The following is a 20811-nucleotide window of genomic DNA, read 5'->3' as shown; positions in this document are numbered from 1 at the left end:
TTAATACAAATCAACAATCATGCGCAAACACACTCGCTCAAATGGACATGCACAAACGTACATGCACAAACGTACATGTAAGAAAACATGCGCAAACGTGCATTCGCAACAACGTTCTTAAAAACACGAACTACAATACTAGGACTGTAATACGCATCAATAAACAACATAAAAAACACTAGATAAAAAAGATACAGTGGAGTGTTGAAATAAAACTCTACGCTTACGTTTACGTGGATTTTTTTTTTGGATTAATTTATATTTTTGTGTTAATTGGTGGATTTCGTATCTTATAGGTACAAATCGAAAATTAGATGTCCAGGAAGCGAAAATGATCAAAGAGTAAGAAAAGAGTTGCAATTAGGGAAATAAAATCAAACTGGAAGAGATAATCCCTCAACATCATTGGTAGTGTCCACGAACTCGACCATAACTTTCTCATCCGAACTCCAAATCAACCGGTTCCGGCCGCATTAGAAAGCTATTTCAGCTGGCTACAATTCATGTCTAACAGCAAAATTCCAAATTCGGACTCCAACATGGTCAAAATTGGATTCCAAAAGCGATCATGAAAATACGTACTACAGTTCGAGGACATAAATGCGTATCAAGAAAGGTGCACAAAAATTCTCGCTAGAAAAGATACGCACATAAGTAAGTGTACAAAAGTATGCACAAAATTACTCACGCAAAAGTGCATTCGTCAAAAGTATCATAAAAACACAAACTTCAATCCTAGGACATTAATACAAATCAACAAACATGCACAAACACACTCGCTCAAATAGACATGCACAAACGTACATGAAAAAAAACATGCGCCAAAGCGCATTCGCAACAACGTTCTTATAAACACGAACTACAATACTAGGATTTTAATACGTATCAACAAACAATACCAAAAACACTAGATAAAAAAGATACAGTGGAGTGTCGAGATAAAACTCTACGTTAATATTTACCTGGATTTTTTTTTGGATTAATTTATATTTCTTTTTTCAGACTCGAACATGGTCATAAGTGGATTCCAAAAGCGATCTTGAAAATACGTACTACAGTTCGACGACATGAAAGTGCATCAAGAAACGTGCACAAAAACACTCAATATATAAGATACACACCTATGTAAGAGTACAAAAGCATGCCCAAAAGTACTCACGCAAAAGTGCATTCGCAAAAAGGATCATGAAAACACAAACTACAATCCTAGCACATTAATACAAATCAACAAACATGCACAAAAACACTCGCTCAAATGGACATGCACAAACGTAAATGTAAAAAAATATGCGCAAAAGTGCATTCGCAACAACGTTCTTAAAAACAAGAACTACAATACTAGGACTGTAATACGCATCAACAAACAATAACAAAAACACTAGATAAAAAAGATACAGTGTAGAAATAAAACTCTACGTTTATGTTTACGGGGATTTTTTTGAATTAATTCATATTTCTGTTTCAATTGGTGGATTTGGTATCTTATAGGGACAAATCGAAAATTAGGTGTCCAGGAAGCGAAATTGATCAAAGAGTAAGAAAAGAAAGAGTTGCAATTAGGAAATAAATATCAAATAAGAGGAGAGAATCCCTCAACATCTTTGGTAGTGTCCACGAAGTCGAGCATAACTTTCTCATCCGGACTCTAAATCAACTGGTTTCGGCCGCATAAGAAAGCTATTTCAGCTGGCGACAATTCCTGTCTAACGGCAAAATTCCAAAATCGGACTCGAACATGGTAAAAATTGGATTCCAAAAACGATCATGAAAATACGTACTACAGTTCGAGGACATGAATGCGCATCAAGAAACGTGCAGAAAACCACTCGCTAGAAAAGATACGCACATAAGTAAAAGAACAAAAGCATGCACAAAAGTACTCACGCGAAAGTGCAGTCGCAAAAATGATCATGAAAACAAAAAGTACAATCCTAGGACATTAATACAATTCATCAAACATGCAACAACACACTCGCTCAAATGGACATGCACAAACGTACATGTAAAAAAACATGCGCAAAAGCGCATTCGCAACAACGTTCCTATAAACACGAACTACAACACTAGGATTTTAATACGCATCAACAAACAATAGCAAAAACACTATATAAAAAAATATAGAGTGTAGAAATAAAACTCTACGTTTACAGTTACCTGGATTTTTTTTGGATTAATTTATATTTCTGTTTTCATTTGTTCATTTCGTATCCTATTGGTACAAATCGAAAATTAGGTGGCCAGGAAGAAAAAATGTTCAAAGAGTAAGAAAAGAGTTGCATTTAGGAAAATAAATTCAAATTAGAAGAAAGAATATATCAACATCTTTCGTAGTGTCCAAGAAGTCGAGCATAACTTTCTCATCCGGACTCCAAATCAACTCGTTCCGGCGGCATTATAAAACTTATTTCAGCAGGCTACAATTCCTGTCTACAGGCAAATTTCCAAATTCGGACTCGAACATGGTTAAAATTGGATTCCAAAAGCAATCATGAAAATACGTACTACAGTTCGAGGACATGAATGTGCATAAAGAAACGTGCACAAGAACAATCGCTACAAAAGATACGCACATAAGTAAGAGTACAAAAGCATGCACAAAATTACTCACACAAAAGTGCATTCGCAAAAAGGATCATCAAAACACATACTACAATCCTATGACATTAATACAAATCAACAATCATGCACAAACACACTCGCTCAAATTGACATGCACAAACGTACATGTAAAAAAACATGCGCAAAAGTGCATTCGCAACAACGTTCTTAAAAACACGAACTACAATACTAGGACTGTAATATGCATCAGCAAACAACAGCAAAAACACTAGATAAAAAAGATACAGTGGAGTGTTGAAATAAAACTCTACGTTTACGTTTATGTGGATTTTTTTTGGATTAATTTATATTTCTGTGTTAATTGGTGGATTTCGTATCTTATAGGTACAAATCGAAAATTAGTTGTCCAGGAAGCGAAAATGATCAAAGAGTAAGAAAAGGAAGAGTTGCATTAAGGAAAATAAAATCAAATTAGAAGAGAGAATCCCTCAACATCTTTGGTAGTGTCTACGAGGACGAGCATCACTTTCTCATCGGACTCCAAATCAACTGGTTCCGGCCGCATTAGAAAGCTATTTCAGCTGGCTACAATTCCTGTCTAACGGCAAAATTCCAAATTCGGACTCGAAAATTGTCAAAATTTTATTCCAAAAGCAATAATTAAAATACGTAGTACAGTTCGAGGACATGAATGCGTATCAAGACAAGTGCACAAAAACACTCGCTAGGAAAGATACGCAAATAAGTAAGTGCACAAAAGCCTGCACAAAAGTACTCACGCAAAAGTGCATTCGCAAAAAGGATCATGAAAACACAAACTACAATCCTAGGACATTAATACAAATCAACAAACTTGCACAAACACACTCGCTCAAACGGACATGCACAAACGTACATGTAAAAAAACAAGCGCAAAAGCGCATTCGCAACAACGTTCTTATAAACACAAACTACAATACTAGGATTTTAAAGCACACTAGATAAAAAAGATACAGTGGAGTGTAGAAATAAAACTCTACGTTTACATTTACCTGGATTTTTTTTGGATTAATTTATATTTATTTTTTCATTGGTGGATTTGGTATCTTAATGGTACATATCGAAAATTAGGTACCCAGGAAGCAAAAATGTTCAAAGAGTAAGAAAATAGTTGCAATTAGGAAAATAAATTCAAATTAGAAGAAAGAATACCTCAACATCTCTAGTAGTGTCCAAGAACTCGAGCATAACTTTCTCATCCGGACTCCAAATCAACTGGTTCCGGCGGCATCAGAAAGTTATTTCAGCTGGCTACAATTGTTGTCTACCGGCAAATTTCCAATTTCGGACTCGAACATGGTTAAAATTGGATTCCAAAAGCGAACATGAAATTGGATTTCTCGGTCGGGTGGAAGTCCGGGAATGTCATCGGGAAATACGTCGGGAAATTCTTGGACAGCTCGAATGTCGGAAATTTGGGCCTAGGCATCGGACTCGGATTTTAGAATGTCCACTAGGTAGCCGAAATGGCCTTTGTGAATACGTTTGACTGCTTTGATCGCGGATATAATTGGAATCGAGGTTTTGGGTTGACTTCGGAATTTTAGGGTTTCGCCGTTCAGAAGAGGAAAAATGACCGTTTTTGAGGCACAGTCGATTTGGGCTTTGAATTTGGTTAACCAATCCATGCCTAGTATAACTTTGAAGTTTTGGATCGGTAGGAGGATTAGATCGAAATTCATGGTTTGAGTATGAACTCGGATTGGACAATTTATTATGACTAGGTTAGAGCACATTTCTTCGCCAGAGGGAATGAGAATTCGGTATTCGTAATTTAGTCGATTCGGTTCGAGATTTAAATGCGCAATTATGTCTTTCGATATAAAGGAATGAGTAGAGCCGGAATCGATAAGAGCGTAAATGGGTTCTTCGAGGATAAATATAGTACCTCCGATCATAGATGGGTCTTGTTCGATTTGTTCTTGAGTCATGGCGAATACTCGACCGGGCACGTCCGGTGGGGGTTTCGGGCAGTCTTTCACTATGTGTCTGGGCTGATGGAATCGAAAGCAATTCCTCGTTCCTTGTACGCATTCTCCGGAGTGGCTTTTTCCACACTTTGGGCAGGTTGGCCTTGGTGGCGGTGGCGGTGGTCCGGTTGATTGGCGAATGGGCTGCGTTCCTTTTCCTCGGAATGGGCGGTTACCAAAATTGTTCTTTTTCCACGGACGTTGGATAACTCCTTGCGGTCGGCGGCTGTTTTGAATGTCTCGTTCGTCCTGGGCAGCCAAGAGTGCTTTGTCTACGAGTTGGCGGAACGTTGAGGCGTCGGACATACGAATATCTCTACGGATTTCGGGTTGGAGGCCACGAATGAAATGATTCTTCTTCTCCTCGGCGTCTCGGGCTATGAATGGGGCGTAGAGGCAGTCACGTTCGAAACGGCGGATGTACTCGATCATCGATAAGTCACCTTGGCGGAGTTCGAGAAATTCTTTGAGTTTGTGGGCTCGCACGTCCTTCGAAAAATATTTTTCGAAGAATTGAACTTTGAAGTCGGTCCATGGCAGAGTTTCGAGGTTCGTTCCTTCCTTGATTCCTTCCCACCAGTGACGAGCTTCGTTTCGGAGGAGGAAGATGGCACAGTGCACGCGATCGCGGTCGGTCATTTGCATGTAGTCGTAGATGACTTCGAGAGATTTGATCCACTCTTCGGCTATGGTGGGATCGGTTTCACCGTGAAATTCGGATGGGTTCATTCGGAGGAATCGTTCGTATATAGCTTGAGGCGCGTTATTTTGAGGCGGGGTTTGGTTACGTTGGAGGAGTTGTTCGATTTGACGTTGGTGGTTTTGAGCTTGTTCACGGATTAAATTGGAGAGATTATTAATAGTTTGATTGGGGTCTTGTGGTTCATCGGCGGGATTGCTCGGGTTTGCTCGGGTCATACGTCTCGCCATTATTTCTATATTAATTATCATTAATAAGTAAAGCAAAGAAAACACATAAAGAAAATAATACACATACTTTACCGGATGGTTCGAGCTTCGCGTCTCGAGTAGTCTTTAAGCCCGTGAAGTTCGTACGAGTATCTATGAACCATGCTCTGATACCACCGCTGTAGCACCCCCCTTCTAGATGGGCGATAAATCGAACCGGTTTATCGGAATATTCATTAGACTAGCGGAAGCAAATGATCTCTTTGTAAATATTGAAACTTTGGGATGGGGCGAAAATGCAATTATCAAAAATATCTTCCTTTGGGTATTGAAGGCCTTGTATTTTCGAAAAACTTTGTTGGGAAAAGAAAGCGTTATTGGGTTACTTTAGTCGAATAGAGATTTCGTTTAGAAATAAACTTCGAGGGGAGGTTTCTCATTCGAGTGTTACATTCTCACTAATCATTTTTTTGTTTTTTTTTTGTTCGAGGAGAAATCAGAGTTCGAAAAGGTTATTTTGGTGAGTAATTCGAAAGTTTCTAACGAAGGCATGAAAATAGCAGATTACGAGACTTACTATATTAAGGTAGGAATTAAGTACGATTCATAACGAAAATGAGTTCAAAAGTACGAAAAGAGAAATGTTACGGTTTAAGGTTACACCACCAAAATGAAATTAACCAAAAGTCTAGCATCGTTCATAGGTCCTCGTACGTCTTCCAAAATTCCGGGCAAGAACTCGATCCACTACTCGATCCATCCCGGTTGTGGATTACTAGCACTACTACCTGCAATTAAAAGACATCTTTATGAGCTATAAAGCTCAGTAAGAAATCCGAGTATTATCAAACTTTGGAAATACGTTATATATAATATATGATATTGTATACCCGTTCTTACCCACGTTTCGTAAAACAACACAAGGCAATCGGTCAAATCACATATCTCACGAAAACACATCATTTCACAAAATCACGTAATTATGCAAAATGACTAAAATGCCCTTTTTGTGAAAATCATGAAAAACACATTTTTCGGTTTATCGGATCCGTGAAAGATTAATTTCTGTACCGGATAATAAACCTGTTACGAGCCCGTTTTCACTAAGTGGAATCAAACCACTACACACATCATCCTAGTTGGATACCGGCCCACTATATCCGAGTTGTTTATTACACGATATTCCATTAATCTTTCAAATAAAAATCATTCAATGCAACTTTTCGAAATAATGCTATAACCTACACATGACATCACAAATATCAATCAAGTGCCACAAATCACACAAATATCACAATTTACCACATATTTATGATTTGGGCAAAGATCCCAAATTCACACACATAAACACACAACCACACACGGCACACACACCATGCACAATCAGCACCCACACATTCACACATTTTCAGCACACACACATGCACAATCAACACATTAAACATCACTAATTACTCATCAAAACAAGCTTAAGAACAAATACCTTTTTACCTTTCATTTAATGGACTTATTACCACATCTAGGTAATAATCCATTTCAATCAATTTCCCACAGCCATTAAACACATCCAACAGTGATTAAAGTCCAAAAATTACCAAAGCTCATCACTCATAACCATTAAATCAAAACATGAACATTTAAGGCACAAAACATATGTAAATGACATGCAATTATCCTAATTTTGAAATAATAGCAATTCAATTCCAAAAATTCTCAAATTAAATCCTAGAACTCCTAACGGGCTCAAATTCCAGATTCTGAAATAAATTTAAATTTTTACAAAGTTTCGAATTTTCTTAAAATTAAAAACTAGGAAAATCCCTTTTTCAATTTAAAAATCCAAAACTCTAATATAACTCTAATTGATTTAAAAACTTGTTAAATAAAACTTTTTCCTATCTAATAATTGCTGAAAAACAGATCCAAACTTTAAAAATGAGAGATTTTTTCGGAAATTGCAGTTTTGACCCAAAAGTTTTGAAATTTATACATGCAACCACACTAGAAGTTCAATTTCTACTTTTTCATGAAAACCCCTAACAAATCTGAAATTCTACTTTACTAGATGCAGAAAATGAAGTTGAAAAGTTACTTTTATGCAGAAATTTCGGGAATTACACAATTTACCCCAAAATCTCTAGATCTACACATGCAAGCCTCTTAGAATTTCAAAATCAACTTTTTCTTACAAAAATTCTTTAAATCCGAAATTATTGTTCAATAAATGCTGGAAACCAGTATTGAAAACACTTTACGGACTGACTTTACAAAAATTACAGATTTGGCCCAAACTTTCGAAGATCTACACATGCAACCACATAAAAGTCCAAAAATTCCTTTTTCTTGAAAATCCCTTTTTTGAATCTGAAATTTTTAGGGCTTTTGGCCAATAAAATTTGTATCTAACCATTATCAACATAGATGATGCATGCAAGAACAAGAAATCAACAAGAAACACTTATTTTCCATTTTTCTTCAAAAAGCCCTAAATTTTCGAAATCTTTCCCAATCATTTAAAATTTCATGAAAATCATTTCAATACTATTGATGTCCCTTAATTGCAGCAAGAAATCGAATTTCTTACCTTAAATTCGAAGAAAGAAATAACCGAAAGGGAGAGAGGCTTTCAAGCATCGAAGTCCAACCAAGCTACCTTGATTGTGAAAGAAATGGTGTGAGCTTCAAGGAGGGAGGAGTTGTGATCTCCCGAAAGAAGGCAAGTGGTCTTGATGGTGTTCTTGGAGTAGTCCAAGGCAAGAGTTAAATAAGGAACTCTCATTTTAAAATTTGGGAATTTCTTTGGAAAGGTGAAGTGAGGTGGAGAGAGGAGGGCCGATGATGGTGGTGATTGCTTCGGTGGAGAGGGGGGTGGAGGACAAGTAATCAGGCTAGGTGTTGGAAGAAGAAAGATGAAGGTGTCTCTTCATCTTACAAGGAGAGTGTTGAGTGTAGGTTAAGCTAAAATGATTAGGGGATTGCCAAGTGTAAATGCATGCTTATTACTAATTATTTTATTAATATAACTACAACTTGCATAAACACCACACACACATACACCATCCGAACACACACACACATTTAGGACATATATATATATATATATATATATATATATATATATATATATATAATCCACAAATTTTTTAAATAATTTATCAAATAAATAAAATACGCAATTATTCACATAATTCACGAAATTCCTAGGATTTCAATTTACGAAAATTTAAATCATATAAATCACATATAATAGCACACGTAATTATTCACGTAAGTAACATAATTAAATCCATGTAATGCATATAATCATGTAATAATATTTCCTAAGGGTTCTTGATTTAGGAATATTAATCTCGGGTTTTAGGATTTTTCGGGTTTTGGAAAGGTGGGGTGTTATAATCTCCCCCCCTTAAAGAAATTTTGTCCCCAAAATTGTTACCTGAACAACTCGGGGTATCGCTCGCGCATTTCTTCTTCTCGTTCCCACGTGGCTTCTTCGGGTGTATGGTTTTGCCAATGAATTTTAACGAATCTTAGGTCTCGGTTTCGAAGGGTTTTGGTTTTGGAGTCAAGAATTTGGGAAGGTCTCTCTTCGTAGGATAGGTTAGGGTTTAGTTCGACCGGTTCGGTTTTCAATATGTGGTCGGGGCTGCGAATGTATTTTCAAAGCATTGAAACGTGAAAGACATTGTGATAGTTGGATAAGTTGGGTGGCAGGGCTAGTCGGTAGGCCCGAGTACCAACTTTGTCGAGAATTTCGAATGGGCCAATAAATCGCGGTGCTAATTTTCCCTTTTTCCCAAATCGCATAATCCCTTTGAAAGGCGCTACTTTTAAGAAAACGGAGTCTCCGACTTCGAATTCGAGATCTCTCCTTCGAGTGTTGGCATAGCTTTGTTGCCGATCTTGGGCAATTCGCATTTTCTCTCGGATGTCTTTGATGATGTCGACTGTTTGTTGGACTAGGTCGGGACCAAGGAATTTTCTTTCGCCGATTTCGTCCCAATGGAGCGGGGACCTACACTTGCGGCCGTACAGAGCTTCGTAGGGTGCCATTCCAATTGACGAGTGAAAGCTATTGTTGTACGCGAATTCGATTAGTGGGAGGCGGGATTCCCAATTTCCTCCAAAGTCGAGAATACAAGCGCGGAGAAGATCTTCTAGGGTTTTGATAGTTCGTTCGGATTGTCCGTCGGTTTGGGGGTGATAGGCAGTGCTGAATTTTAATCACGTTCCGAGGGTTTCGTGTAAACTTTTCCAGAATTTGGACGTAAATCGAGGGTCTCGGTCGGAAATAATGGAGACGGGGACACCGTGGAGTCGGACTATTTCGCGGACGTATAATTCGGTCACCTTTTCTAAACTGAACGTCATTCGGATCGGAAGAAAGTGAGCCGTTTTGGTCAGTCGGTCAACGATCACCCAAATGGCGTCGGATCGTCTTTGGGTCTTCGGAAATCCTTGAACGAAGTCCATCGTGATAGCTTCCCATTTCCATTCCGGAATTAGGTTCGATTGAAGTAGACCTCCGGGCCTTTGATGTTCCGCTTTGACTTGTTGGCACACTAGGCATTCGGCGACGAATCGGGCAACGTCTTTCTTCATTCCAGGCCACCAGTACAACTTTTTGAGATCTTGGTACATTTTGGTTTCTCCGGGATGGCAGGTGTACGTGGTTTGGTGAGCTTCGGTTAAGATTAGTCGGCGAACGTTTGGATCATCGGGGACGTAAATGCGATTTTGGAATCGGACGAGACCATCTTTGGTGATTCGGAAGTTGGGATTGGATTCGAGGTTATTGCGGATTTTGAGGATCTGAGGGTCGTTTTGCTGGGCTGATTTGATCGATTCTCCCAAGTTAGGTTGGACTATGAGGGCGTTGATCGATTTGCGGCTAAGTGCGTCGGCGACCACATTTGCTTTGCCGGGGTGGTAGAGTATTTCGCAGTCGTAATCTTTGACTAGTTCAAGCCATCTTCGTTGCCTCATGTTCAAGTATTTTTGGGTGAAGAAGTATTTCAGACTCTTGTGATCGGTGTAGATGGTACAGTTTTCACCATAGAGGTAGTGTCGCCAGATTTTGAGTGCGAAAACGACGGCGGCTAATTGGAGATCGTGCGTTGGATAATTGTGTTCGTACTCTTTGAGTTGACGTGAGGCGTAGGCAATGACCTTTCCATTTTGCATGAGCACCGCGCCTAGACCTAATTTCGAAGCGTCACTGTAGACTATGAATTCTCCGACTTTCTCTGGTAGTGCGAGAATTGGTGCCGATGTGAGTCGAGCTTTTAATTCAGTGAAACTGGCGTCGCATTCGGGTGTCCACTGATACTTGACGTCCTTTCGATTCAATCGGGTGAGTGGAGAGGCAAGCTTTGAGAAATCCTTTACGTATTTGCGGTAGTAGCCGGCTAGTCCAAGGAAACTTCGAATTTCCTTTGCGTTCTTCGGAATTGACCAATTTGACACGGCTTCTATCTTGCTGGGGTCAACGGAGATTCCTTGTTCTGAAACAAGGTGACCAAGGAAAGCCACACTCGATAGCCAGAATTCGCATTTGCTGAACTTTGCGTATAGTTGGTGCGATCGGAGAGTTTGGAGTACGGTGCGAAGGTGAGACATATTATCTTCTTGGGTTTTGGAGTAGATGAGAATGTCGTCGGTGAAAAAAATCACGAACTGGTCGAAGTATTGATGAAAGACTCGGTTCATAAGGTCCATGAAAGTTGCGGGGGCGTTGGTTAGACCGAAGGGCATGACAACGAATTCGTAGTGACCGTATCGGGTTCTGAAAGCCGTTTTGGGGATATCGGATTCTTTGATTTTGAGTTGGTGATAGCCGGATCGGAGATCGATTTTCGAGAAAACTGATGAGCCTTGAAGTTGGTCGAAAAGATCATCGATTCGGGGAAGAGGGTATCTATTCTTGATTGTGACTTTGTTGAGTTCACGGTAATCGATGCAAAGGCGGAGGGATCCGTCTTTCTTTTTGACAAAGAGAACCGGTGCACCCCACGGGGAATGGCTGGGTCGAACATAGCCTTTGTCGAGTAATTCTTGGACTTGGTCTTTCAACTCCTTCAATTCCATCGGGGCCATACGGTATGGTGCTTTGGAAATTGGAGTAGCTCCGGGGATCAGATTGATTTCGAACTCGATTTCTCGGTCGGGTGGAAGTCCGGGAATTTCATCGGGAAATACGTCGGGATATTCTTGGACAGCTCGAATGTCGGAAATTTGGGCCTTGGGATCGGACTCGGATTTTAGAATGTCCACTAGGTAGCCGGAATGGCCTTTGTGAATAAGTTTGACTGCTTTGATCACGGATATAATTGGAATCGAGGTTTTGGGTTGACTTCAGAATTTTAGGGTTTCGCCGTTCAGAAGAGGAAAAATGACCGTTTTTGAGGCACAGTCGATTTGGGTTTTGAATTTGGTTAACCAATCCATGCCTAGTATAACTTTGAAGTTTTGGATCGGTAGGAGGATTAGATCGAAATTCATGGTTTGAGTTTGAACTCGGATTGGACAATTTATTATGACTAGGTTAGAGCACATTTCTTCGCCAGAGGGAATGAGAATTCGGTATTCTCAATTTAGTCGATTCGGTTCGAGATTTAAATGCGCAATTATGTCTTTCGATATAAAGGAATGAGTAGAGCCGGAATCGATAAGAGCGTAAATGGGTTCTTCGAGGATAAATATAGTACCTGCGATCATAGAAGGGTCTTGTTCGATTTGTTCTGGAGTCATGGCGAATACTCGACCGGGGACGTTCGGTGGGGGTTTCGGGCAGTCTTTCACCATGTGTCCGGGCTGATGGCATCGAAAGCAATTCCTCGTTCCTTGTACGCATTCTCCGGAGTGGCTCTTTCCACACTTTGGGAAGGTTGGCCTTGGTGGCGGTGGCGGTGGTCCGGTTGATTGGCGAATGGGCTGCGTTCCTTTTCCTCGGAATGGGCGGTTACCAAAATTGTTCTTTTTCCACGGACGTTGGGTAACTCCTTGCGGTCGGCGGCTGTTTTGAATGTCTCGTTCGTCCTGGGCAGCCATGAGTGCTTTGTCTACGAGTTGGCGGAAAGTTGAGGCGTCAGACATACGAATATCTCTACGGATTTCGGGTTGGAGGCCACGAATGAAATGATTCTTCTTCTCCTCGGCGTCTCGGGCTATGAATGGGGCGTAGAGGCAGCCACGTTCGAAACGGCGGATGTACTCGATCATCGATAAGTCACCTTGGCGGAGTTCGAGAAATTCTTTGAGTTTGTGGGCTCGCACGTCCTTCGAAAAATATTTTTCGAAGAATTGATCTTTGAAGTCGGTCCATGGCAGAGTTTCGAGGTTCGTTCCTTCCTTGATTCCTTCCCACCAGTGACGAGCTTCGTTTCGGAGGAGGAAGATGGCACAGTGCACGCGGTCGCGGTCGGTCATTTACATGTAGTCGTAGATGACTTCGAGAGATTTGATCCACTCTTCGGCTATGGTGGGATCGGTTCCACCGTGAAATTCGGATGGGTTCATTCGGAGGAATCGTTCGTATATAGCTTGAGGCGCGTTATTTTGAGGCGGGGTTTGGTTACGTTGGAGGAGTTGTTCGATTTGACGTTGGTGGTTTTGAGCTTGTTCACGGATTAAATTGGAGAGATTATTAATAGTTTGATTGGGGTCTTGTGGTTCATCGGCGGGATTGCTCGGGTTATACGTCTCGCCATTATTTCTATATTAATTATCATTAATAAGTAAAGCAAATAAAACACATAAAGAAAATAATACACATACTTTACCGGATGGTTCGAGCTTCGCGTCTCGAGTAGTCTTTAAGCCCGTGAAGTTCGTACGAGTATATATGAACCATGCTCTCATACCACCGCTGTAGCACCCCCCTTCTAGATGGGCGATAAATCGAATCGGTTTATCGGAATATTCATTAGACTAGCGGAAGCAAAGGATCTCTTTGTAAATATTGAAACTTTGGGATGGGGCGAAAATGCAATTATCAAAAATATCTTCCTTTGGGTATTGAAGGCCTTGTATTTTCGAAAAACTTTGTTGGGAAAAGAAAGCGTTGTTGGGTTACTTTAGTCGAATAGAGATTTCGTTCAGAAATAAACTTCGAGGGGAGGTTTCTCATTCGAGTGCTACATTCTCACTAATCATTTTTTTGTTTTTTTTGGTTCGAGGAGAAATCAGAGTTCGAAAAGGTTATTTTGGTGAGTAATTCGAAAGTTTCTAACGAAGGCATGAAAATAGCAGATTACGAGACTTACTATATTAAGGTAGGAATTAAGTACGATTCATAACGAAAATGAGCTCAAAAGTACGAAAAGAGAAATGTTACGGTTTAAGGTTACACCACCAAAATGAAATTAACCAAAAGTCTAGCATCGTTCATAGGTCCTCGTACGTCTTCCAAAATTCCGGGCAAGAACTCGATCCACTACTCGATCCATCCCGGTTGTGGATTACTAGCACTACTACCTGCAATTAAAAGACATCTTTATGAGCTATAAAGCTCAGTAAGAAATCCGAGTATTATCAAACTTTGGAAATACGTTATATATAATATATGATATTGTATACCCGTTCTTACCCACGTTTCGTAAAACAACACAAGGCAATCGGTCAAATCACATATCTCACGAAAACACATCATTTCACAAAATCACGTAATTATGCAAAATGACTAAAATGCCCTTTTTGTGAAAATCATGAAAAACACATTTTTCGGTTTATCGGATCCGTGAAAGATTAATTTCTGTACCGGATAATAAACCTGTTACGAGCCCGTTTTCACTAAGTGGAATCAAACCACTACACACATCATCCTAGTTGGATACCGGCCCACTATATCCGAGTTGTTTATTACACGATATTCCATTAATCTTTCAAATAAAAATCATTTAATGCAACTTTTCGAAATAATGCTATAACCCACACATGACATCACAAATATCAATCAAGTGCCACAAATCACACAAATATCACAATTTACCACATATTTATGATTTGGGCAAAGATCCCAAATTCACACACATAAACACACAACCACACACGGCACACACACCATGCACAATCAGCACCCACACATTCACACATTTTCAGCACACACACATGCACAATCAACACATTAAACATCACTAATTACTCATCAAAACAAGCTTAAGAACAAATACCTTTTTACCTTTCATTTAATGGACTTATTACCACATCTAGGTAATAATCCATTTCAATCAATTTCCCACAGCCATTAAACACATCCAACAGTGATTAAAGTCCAAAAATTACCAAAGCTCATCACTCATAACCATTAAATCAAAACATGAACATTTAAGGCACAAAACATATGTAAATGACATGCAATTATCCTAATTTTGAAATAATAGCAATTCAATTCCAAAAATTCTCAAATTAAATCCTAGAACTCCTAACGGGCTCAAATTCCAGATTCTGAAATAAATTTAAATTTTTACAAAGTTTCGAATTTTCTTAAAATTAAAAACTAGGAAAATCCCTTTTTCAATTTAAAAATCCAAAACTCTAATATAACTCTAATTGATTTAAAAACTTGTTAAATAAAACTTTTTCCTATCTAATAATTGCTGAAAAACAGATCCAAACTTTAAAAATGAGAGATTTTTTCGGAAATTGCAGTTTTGACCCAAAAGTTTTGAAATTTATACATGCAACCACACTAGAAGTTCAATTTCTACTTTTCATGAAAACCCCTAACAAATCTGAAATTCTACTTTACTAGATGCAGAAAATGAAGTTGAAAAGTTACTTTTATGCAGAAATTTCGGGAATTACACAATTTACCCCAAAATCTCTAGATCTACACATGCAAGCCTCTTAGAATTTCAAAATCAACTTTTTCTTACAAAAATTCTTTAAATCCGAAATTATTGTTCAATAAATGCTGGAAACCAGTATTGAAAACACTTTACGGACTGACTTTACAAAAATTACAGATTTGGCCCAAACTTTCGAAGATCTACACATGCAACCACATAAAAGTCCAAAAATTCCTTTTTCTTGAAAATCCCTTTTTTGAATCTGAAATTTTTAGGGCTTTTGGCCAATAAAATTTGTATCTAACCATTATCAACATAGATGATGCATGCAAGAACAAGAAATCAACAAGAAACACTTATTTTCCATTTTTCTTCAAAAAGCCCTAAATTTTCGAAATCTTTCCCAATCATTTAAAATTTCATGAAAATCATTTCAATACTATTGATGTCCCTTAATTGCAGCAAGAAATCGAATTTCTTACCTTAAATTCGAAGAAAGAAATAACCGAAAGGGAGAGAGGCTTTCAAGCATCGAAGTCCAACCAAGCTACCTTGATTGTGAAAGAAATGGTGTGAGCTTCAAGGAGGGAGGAGTTGTGATCTCCCGAAAGAAGGCAAGTGGTCTTGATGGTGTTCTTGGAGTAGTCCAAGGCAAGAGTTAAATAAGGAACTCTCATTTTAAAATTTGGGAATTTCTTTGGAAAGGTGAAGTGAGGTGGAGAGAGGAGGGCCGATGATGGTGGTGATTGCTTCGGTGGAGAGGGGGGTGGAGGACAAGTAATCAGGCTAGGTGTTGGAAGAAGAAAGATGAAGGTGTCTCTTCATCTTACAAGGAGAGTGTTGAGTGTAGGTTAAGCTAAAATGATTAGGGGATTGCCAAGTGTAAATGCATGCTTATTACTAATTATTTTATTAATATAACTACAACTTGCATAAACACCACACACACATACACCATCCGAACACACACACACATTTAGGACATATATATATATATATATATATATATATATATATATATATATATATATATATATATATATATATATAATCCACAAATTTTTTAAATAATTTATCAAATAAATAAAATACGCAATTATTCACATAATTCACGAAATTCCTAGGATTTCAATTTACGAAAATTTAAATCATATAAATCACATATAATAGCACACGTAATTATTCACGTAAGTAACATAATTAAATCCACGTAATGCATATAATCATGTAATAATATTTCCTAAGGGTTCTTGATTTAGGAATATTAATCTCGGGTTTTAGGATTTTTCGGGTTTTGGAAAGGTGGGGTGTTATAATCTCCCCCCCTTAAAGAAATTTTGTCCCCAAAATTGTTACCTGAACAACTCGGGGTATCGCTCGCGCATTTCTTCTTCTCGTTCCCACGTGGCTTCTTCGGGTGTATGGTTTTGCCAATGAATTTTAACGAATCTTAGGTCTCGGTTTCGAAGGGTTTTGGTTTTGGAGTCAAGAATTTGGGAAGGTCTCTCTTCGTAGGATAGGTTAGGGTTTAGTTCGACCGGTTCGGTTTTCAATATGTGGTCGGGGCTGCGAATGTATTTTCAAAGCATTGAAACGTGAAAGACATTGTGATAGTTGGATAAGTTGGGTGGCAGGGCTAGTCGGTAGGCCCGAGTACCAACTTTGTCGAGAATTTCGAATGGGCCAATAAATCGCGGTGCTAATTTTCCCTTTTTCCCAAATCGCATAATCCCTTTGAAAGGCGCTACTTTTAAGAAAACGGAGTCTCCGACTTCGAATTCGAGATCTCTCCTTCGAGTGTTGGCATAGCTTTGTTGCCGATCTTGGGCAATTCGCATTTTCTCTCGGATGTCTTTGATGATGTCGACTGTTTGTTGGACTAGGTCGGGACCAAGGAATTTTCTTTCGCCGATTTCGTCCCAATGGAGCGGGGACCTACACTTGCGGCCGTACAGAGCTTCGTAGGGTGCCATTCCAATTGACGAGTGAAAGCTATTGTTGTACGCGAATTCGATTAGTGGGAGGCGGGATTCCCAATTTCCTCCAAAGTCGAGAATACAAGCGCGGAGAAGATCTTCTAGGGTTTTGATAGTTCGTTCGGATTGTCCGTCGGTTTGGGGGTGATAGGCAGTGCTGAATTTTAATCACGTTCCGAGGGTTTCGTGTAAACTTTTCCAGAATTTGGACGTAAATCGAGGGTCTCGGTCGGAAATAATGGAGACGGGGACACCGTGGAGTCGGACTATCTCGCGGACGTATAATTCGGTCACCTTTTCTAAACTGAACGTCATTCGGATCGGAAGAAAGTGAGCCGTTTTGGTCAGTCGGTCAACGATCACCCAAATGGCGTCGGATCGTCTTTGGGTCTTCGGAAATCCTTGAACGAAGTCCATCGTGATAGCTTCCCATTTCCATTCCGGAATTAGGTTCGATTGAAGTAGACCTCCGGGCCTTTGATGTTCCGCTTTGACTTGTTGGCACACTAGGCATTCGGCGACGAATCGGGCAACGTCTTTCTTCATTCCAGGCCACCAGTACAACTTTTTGAGATCTTGGTACATTTTGGTTTCTCCGGGATGGCAGGTGTACGTGGTTTGGTGAGCTTCGGTTAAGATTAGTCGGCGAACGTTTGGATCATCGGGGACGTAAATGCGATTTTGGAATCGGACGAGACCATCTTTGGTGATTCGGAAGTTGGGATTGGATTCGAGGTTATTGCGGATTTTGAGGATCTGAGGGTCGTTTTGCTGGGCTGATTTGATCGATTCTCCCAAGTTAGGTTGGACTATGAGGGCGTTGATCGATTTGCGGCTAAGTGCGTCGGCGACCACATTTGCTTTGCCGGGGTGGTAGAGTATTTCGCAGTCGTAATCTTTGACTAGTTCAAGCCATCTTCGTTGCCTCATGTTCAAGTATTTTTGGGTGAAGAAGTATTTCAGACTCTTGTGATCGGTGTAGATGGTACAGTTTTCACCATAGAGGTAGTGTCGCCAGATTTTGAGTGCGAAAACGACGGCGGCTAATTGGAGATCGTGCGTTGGATAATTGCGTTCGTACTCTTTGAGTTGACGTGAGGCGTAGGCAATGACCTTTCCATTTTGCATGAGCACCGCGCCTAGACCTAATTTCGAAGCGTCACTGTAGACTATGAATTCTCCGACTTTCTCTGGTAGTGCGAGAATTGGTGCCGATGTGAGTCGAGCTTTTAATTCAGTGAAACTGGCGTCGCATTCGGGTGTCCAGTGATACTTGACGTCCTTTCGATTCAATCGGGTGAGTGGAGAGGCAAGCTTTGAGAAATCCTTTACGAATTTGCGGTAGTAGCCGGCTAGTCCAAGGAAACTTCGAATTTCCTTTGCGTTCTTCGGAATTGACCAATTTGACACGGCTTCTATCTTGCTGGGGTCAACGGAGATTCCTTGTTCTGAAACAAGGTGACCAAGGAAAGCCACACTCGATAGCCAGAATTCGCATTTGCTGAACTTTGCGTATAGTTGGTGCGATCGGAGAGTTTGGAGTACGGTGCGAAGGTGAGACATATTATCTTCTTGGGTTTTGGAGTAGATGAGAATGTCGTCGGTGAAAAAAATCACGAACTGGTCGAAGTATTGATGAAAGACTCGGTTCATAAGGTCCATGAAAGTTGCGGGGGCGTTGGTTAGACCGAAGGGCATGACAACGAATTCGTAGTGACCGTATCGGGTTCTGAAAGCCGTTTTGGGGATATCGGATTCTTTGATTTTGAGTTGGTGATAGCCGGATCGGAGATCGATTTTCGAGAAAACTGATGAGCCTTGAAGTTGGTCGAAAAGATCATCGATTCGGGGAAGAGGGTATCTATTCTTGATTGTGACTTTGTTGAGTTCACGGTAATCGATGCAAAGGCGGAGGGATCCGTCTTTCTTTTTGACAAAGAGAACCGGTGCACCCCACGGGGAATGGCTGGGTCGAACATAGCCTTTGTCGAGTAATTCTTGGACTTGGTCTTTCAACTCCTTCAATTCCATCGGGGCCATACGGTATGGTGCTTTGGAAATTGGAGTAGCTCCGGGGATCAGATTGATTTCGAACTCGATTTCTCGGTCGGGTGGAAGTCCGGGAATTTCATCGGGAAATACGTCGGGAAATTCTTGGACAGCTCGAATGTCGGAAATTTGGGCCTTGGGATCGGACTCGGATTTTAGAATGTCCACTAGGTAGCCAAAATGGCCTTTGTGAATAAGTTTGACTGCTTTGATCGCGGATATAATTGGAATCGAGGTTTTGGGTTGACTTCAGAATTTTAGGGTTTCGCCGTTCAGAAGAGGAAAAATGACCGTTTTTGAGGCACAGTCGATTTGGGCTTTGAATTTGGTTAACCAATCCATGCCTAGTATAACTTTGAAGTTTTGGATATAATAGCACACGTAATTATTCACGTAAGTAACATAATTAAATCCACGTAATGCATATAATCATGTAATAATATTTCCTAAGGGTTCTCGATTTACGAATATTAATCTCGGGTTTTAGGATTTTTCGGGTTTTCGAAAGGTGGGGTGTTACAGGTGGATTTCGTTCTTATAAGTACAAATCGAAAATTAGGTGTCCAGGAAGCGAAAATGATCAAAGAGTAAGAAAAGAGTTGCAATTAGGGAAATAAAATCAAATTAGAAGAGATAATCCCTCAACATCTTTGGTAGTGTCCACGAACTGTACCATAACATTCTCATCCGGACTCCAAATCAATTGGTTCCAGCGGCATTAGAAAGCTATTTTAGCTGGCTTCAATTCCTGTCTAACGGCAAAATTCCAAATTCAGACTCAAACATGGTCGAAATTGGATTACAAAAGGGATCATGAAAATATGTACTACAGTTCGAGGACATGAATGCGCATCAAGAAACGTGCACAAAAACACTCGCTAGAAAAGATACACACCTAAGTAAGAGTACAAAAGCATGCCCAAAAGTACTCACGCAAAACTGCATTCGCAAAAGGATCATGAAAACACAAACTACAATCCTAGGACATTAATACAAATCAACAAATATGCACAAACACACTCGCTCAAATGGACATTCACAAACGTACATGTAAAACAATATGCGCAAAAGTGCATTCGCAACAACGTTCTTAAAAACACGAACCACAATACTAGGACTGTAATACGCATCAACAAACAACAGCAAAAACACTAGATAAAAAAGATACAGTGGAGTGTAGAAATAAAACTCTACGTTTACGTTTACCGGGATTTTTTTGAATTAATTCATATTTCTGTTTCAATTGGTGGATTTGGTATCTTATAGGTACAAATCTAAAATTTGGTGTCCAGGAAGCAAAAATGATCAAAGAGTAAGAAAAGAAAGAGTTGCAATTAGGAAAAATAAAATCAAATTAGAAGAGAGAATCCCTCAACATCTTTGGTAGTGTGCACGAGGTCGAGCAAAACTTTCTCATCGAACTCCAAATCAACTGGTTCCGGCGGCATTAGAAAGCTATTTCACCTGGCTACAATTCCTATCTAACGGCAAAATTCCAAATCCGGACTCGAACATAGTCTA

General features: G+C 39.8%; 1 protein-coding gene across 1 annotated transcript; it reads right to left on the bottom strand.

Moving 5' to 3' along the window:
* Window positions 1-4019: 4019 nt before the first annotated feature.
* On the bottom strand, window positions 4020-5498 carry LOC148772821 (uncharacterized). Its single transcript, XM_088819077.1, has one exon. The coding sequence runs from the start codon at window positions 5496-5498 to the stop codon at window positions 4020-4022; it is 1479 nt and encodes a 492-aa protein (XP_088675203.1).
* Window positions 5499-20811: the final 15313 nt, after the last annotated feature.

Source organism: Erythranthe guttata, chromosome 1 (genome assembly GCF_056151865.1).
Source record: "Erythranthe guttata isolate IM_541 chromosome 1, IM_541, whole genome shotgun sequence".
NCBI classification, from domain to species: Eukaryota; Viridiplantae; Streptophyta; class Magnoliopsida; order Lamiales; family Phrymaceae; genus Erythranthe; species Erythranthe guttata.
This window is presented reverse-complemented; position numbering and strand designations above follow the sequence as displayed.

Bases quoted from the DNA above. Each gene is read 5' to 3' on its own strand.
- LOC148772821 (XM_088819077.1), bottom strand. From the start codon at position 5,498: ATGGCGAGACGTATGACCCGAGCAAACCCGAGCAATCCCGCCGATGAA.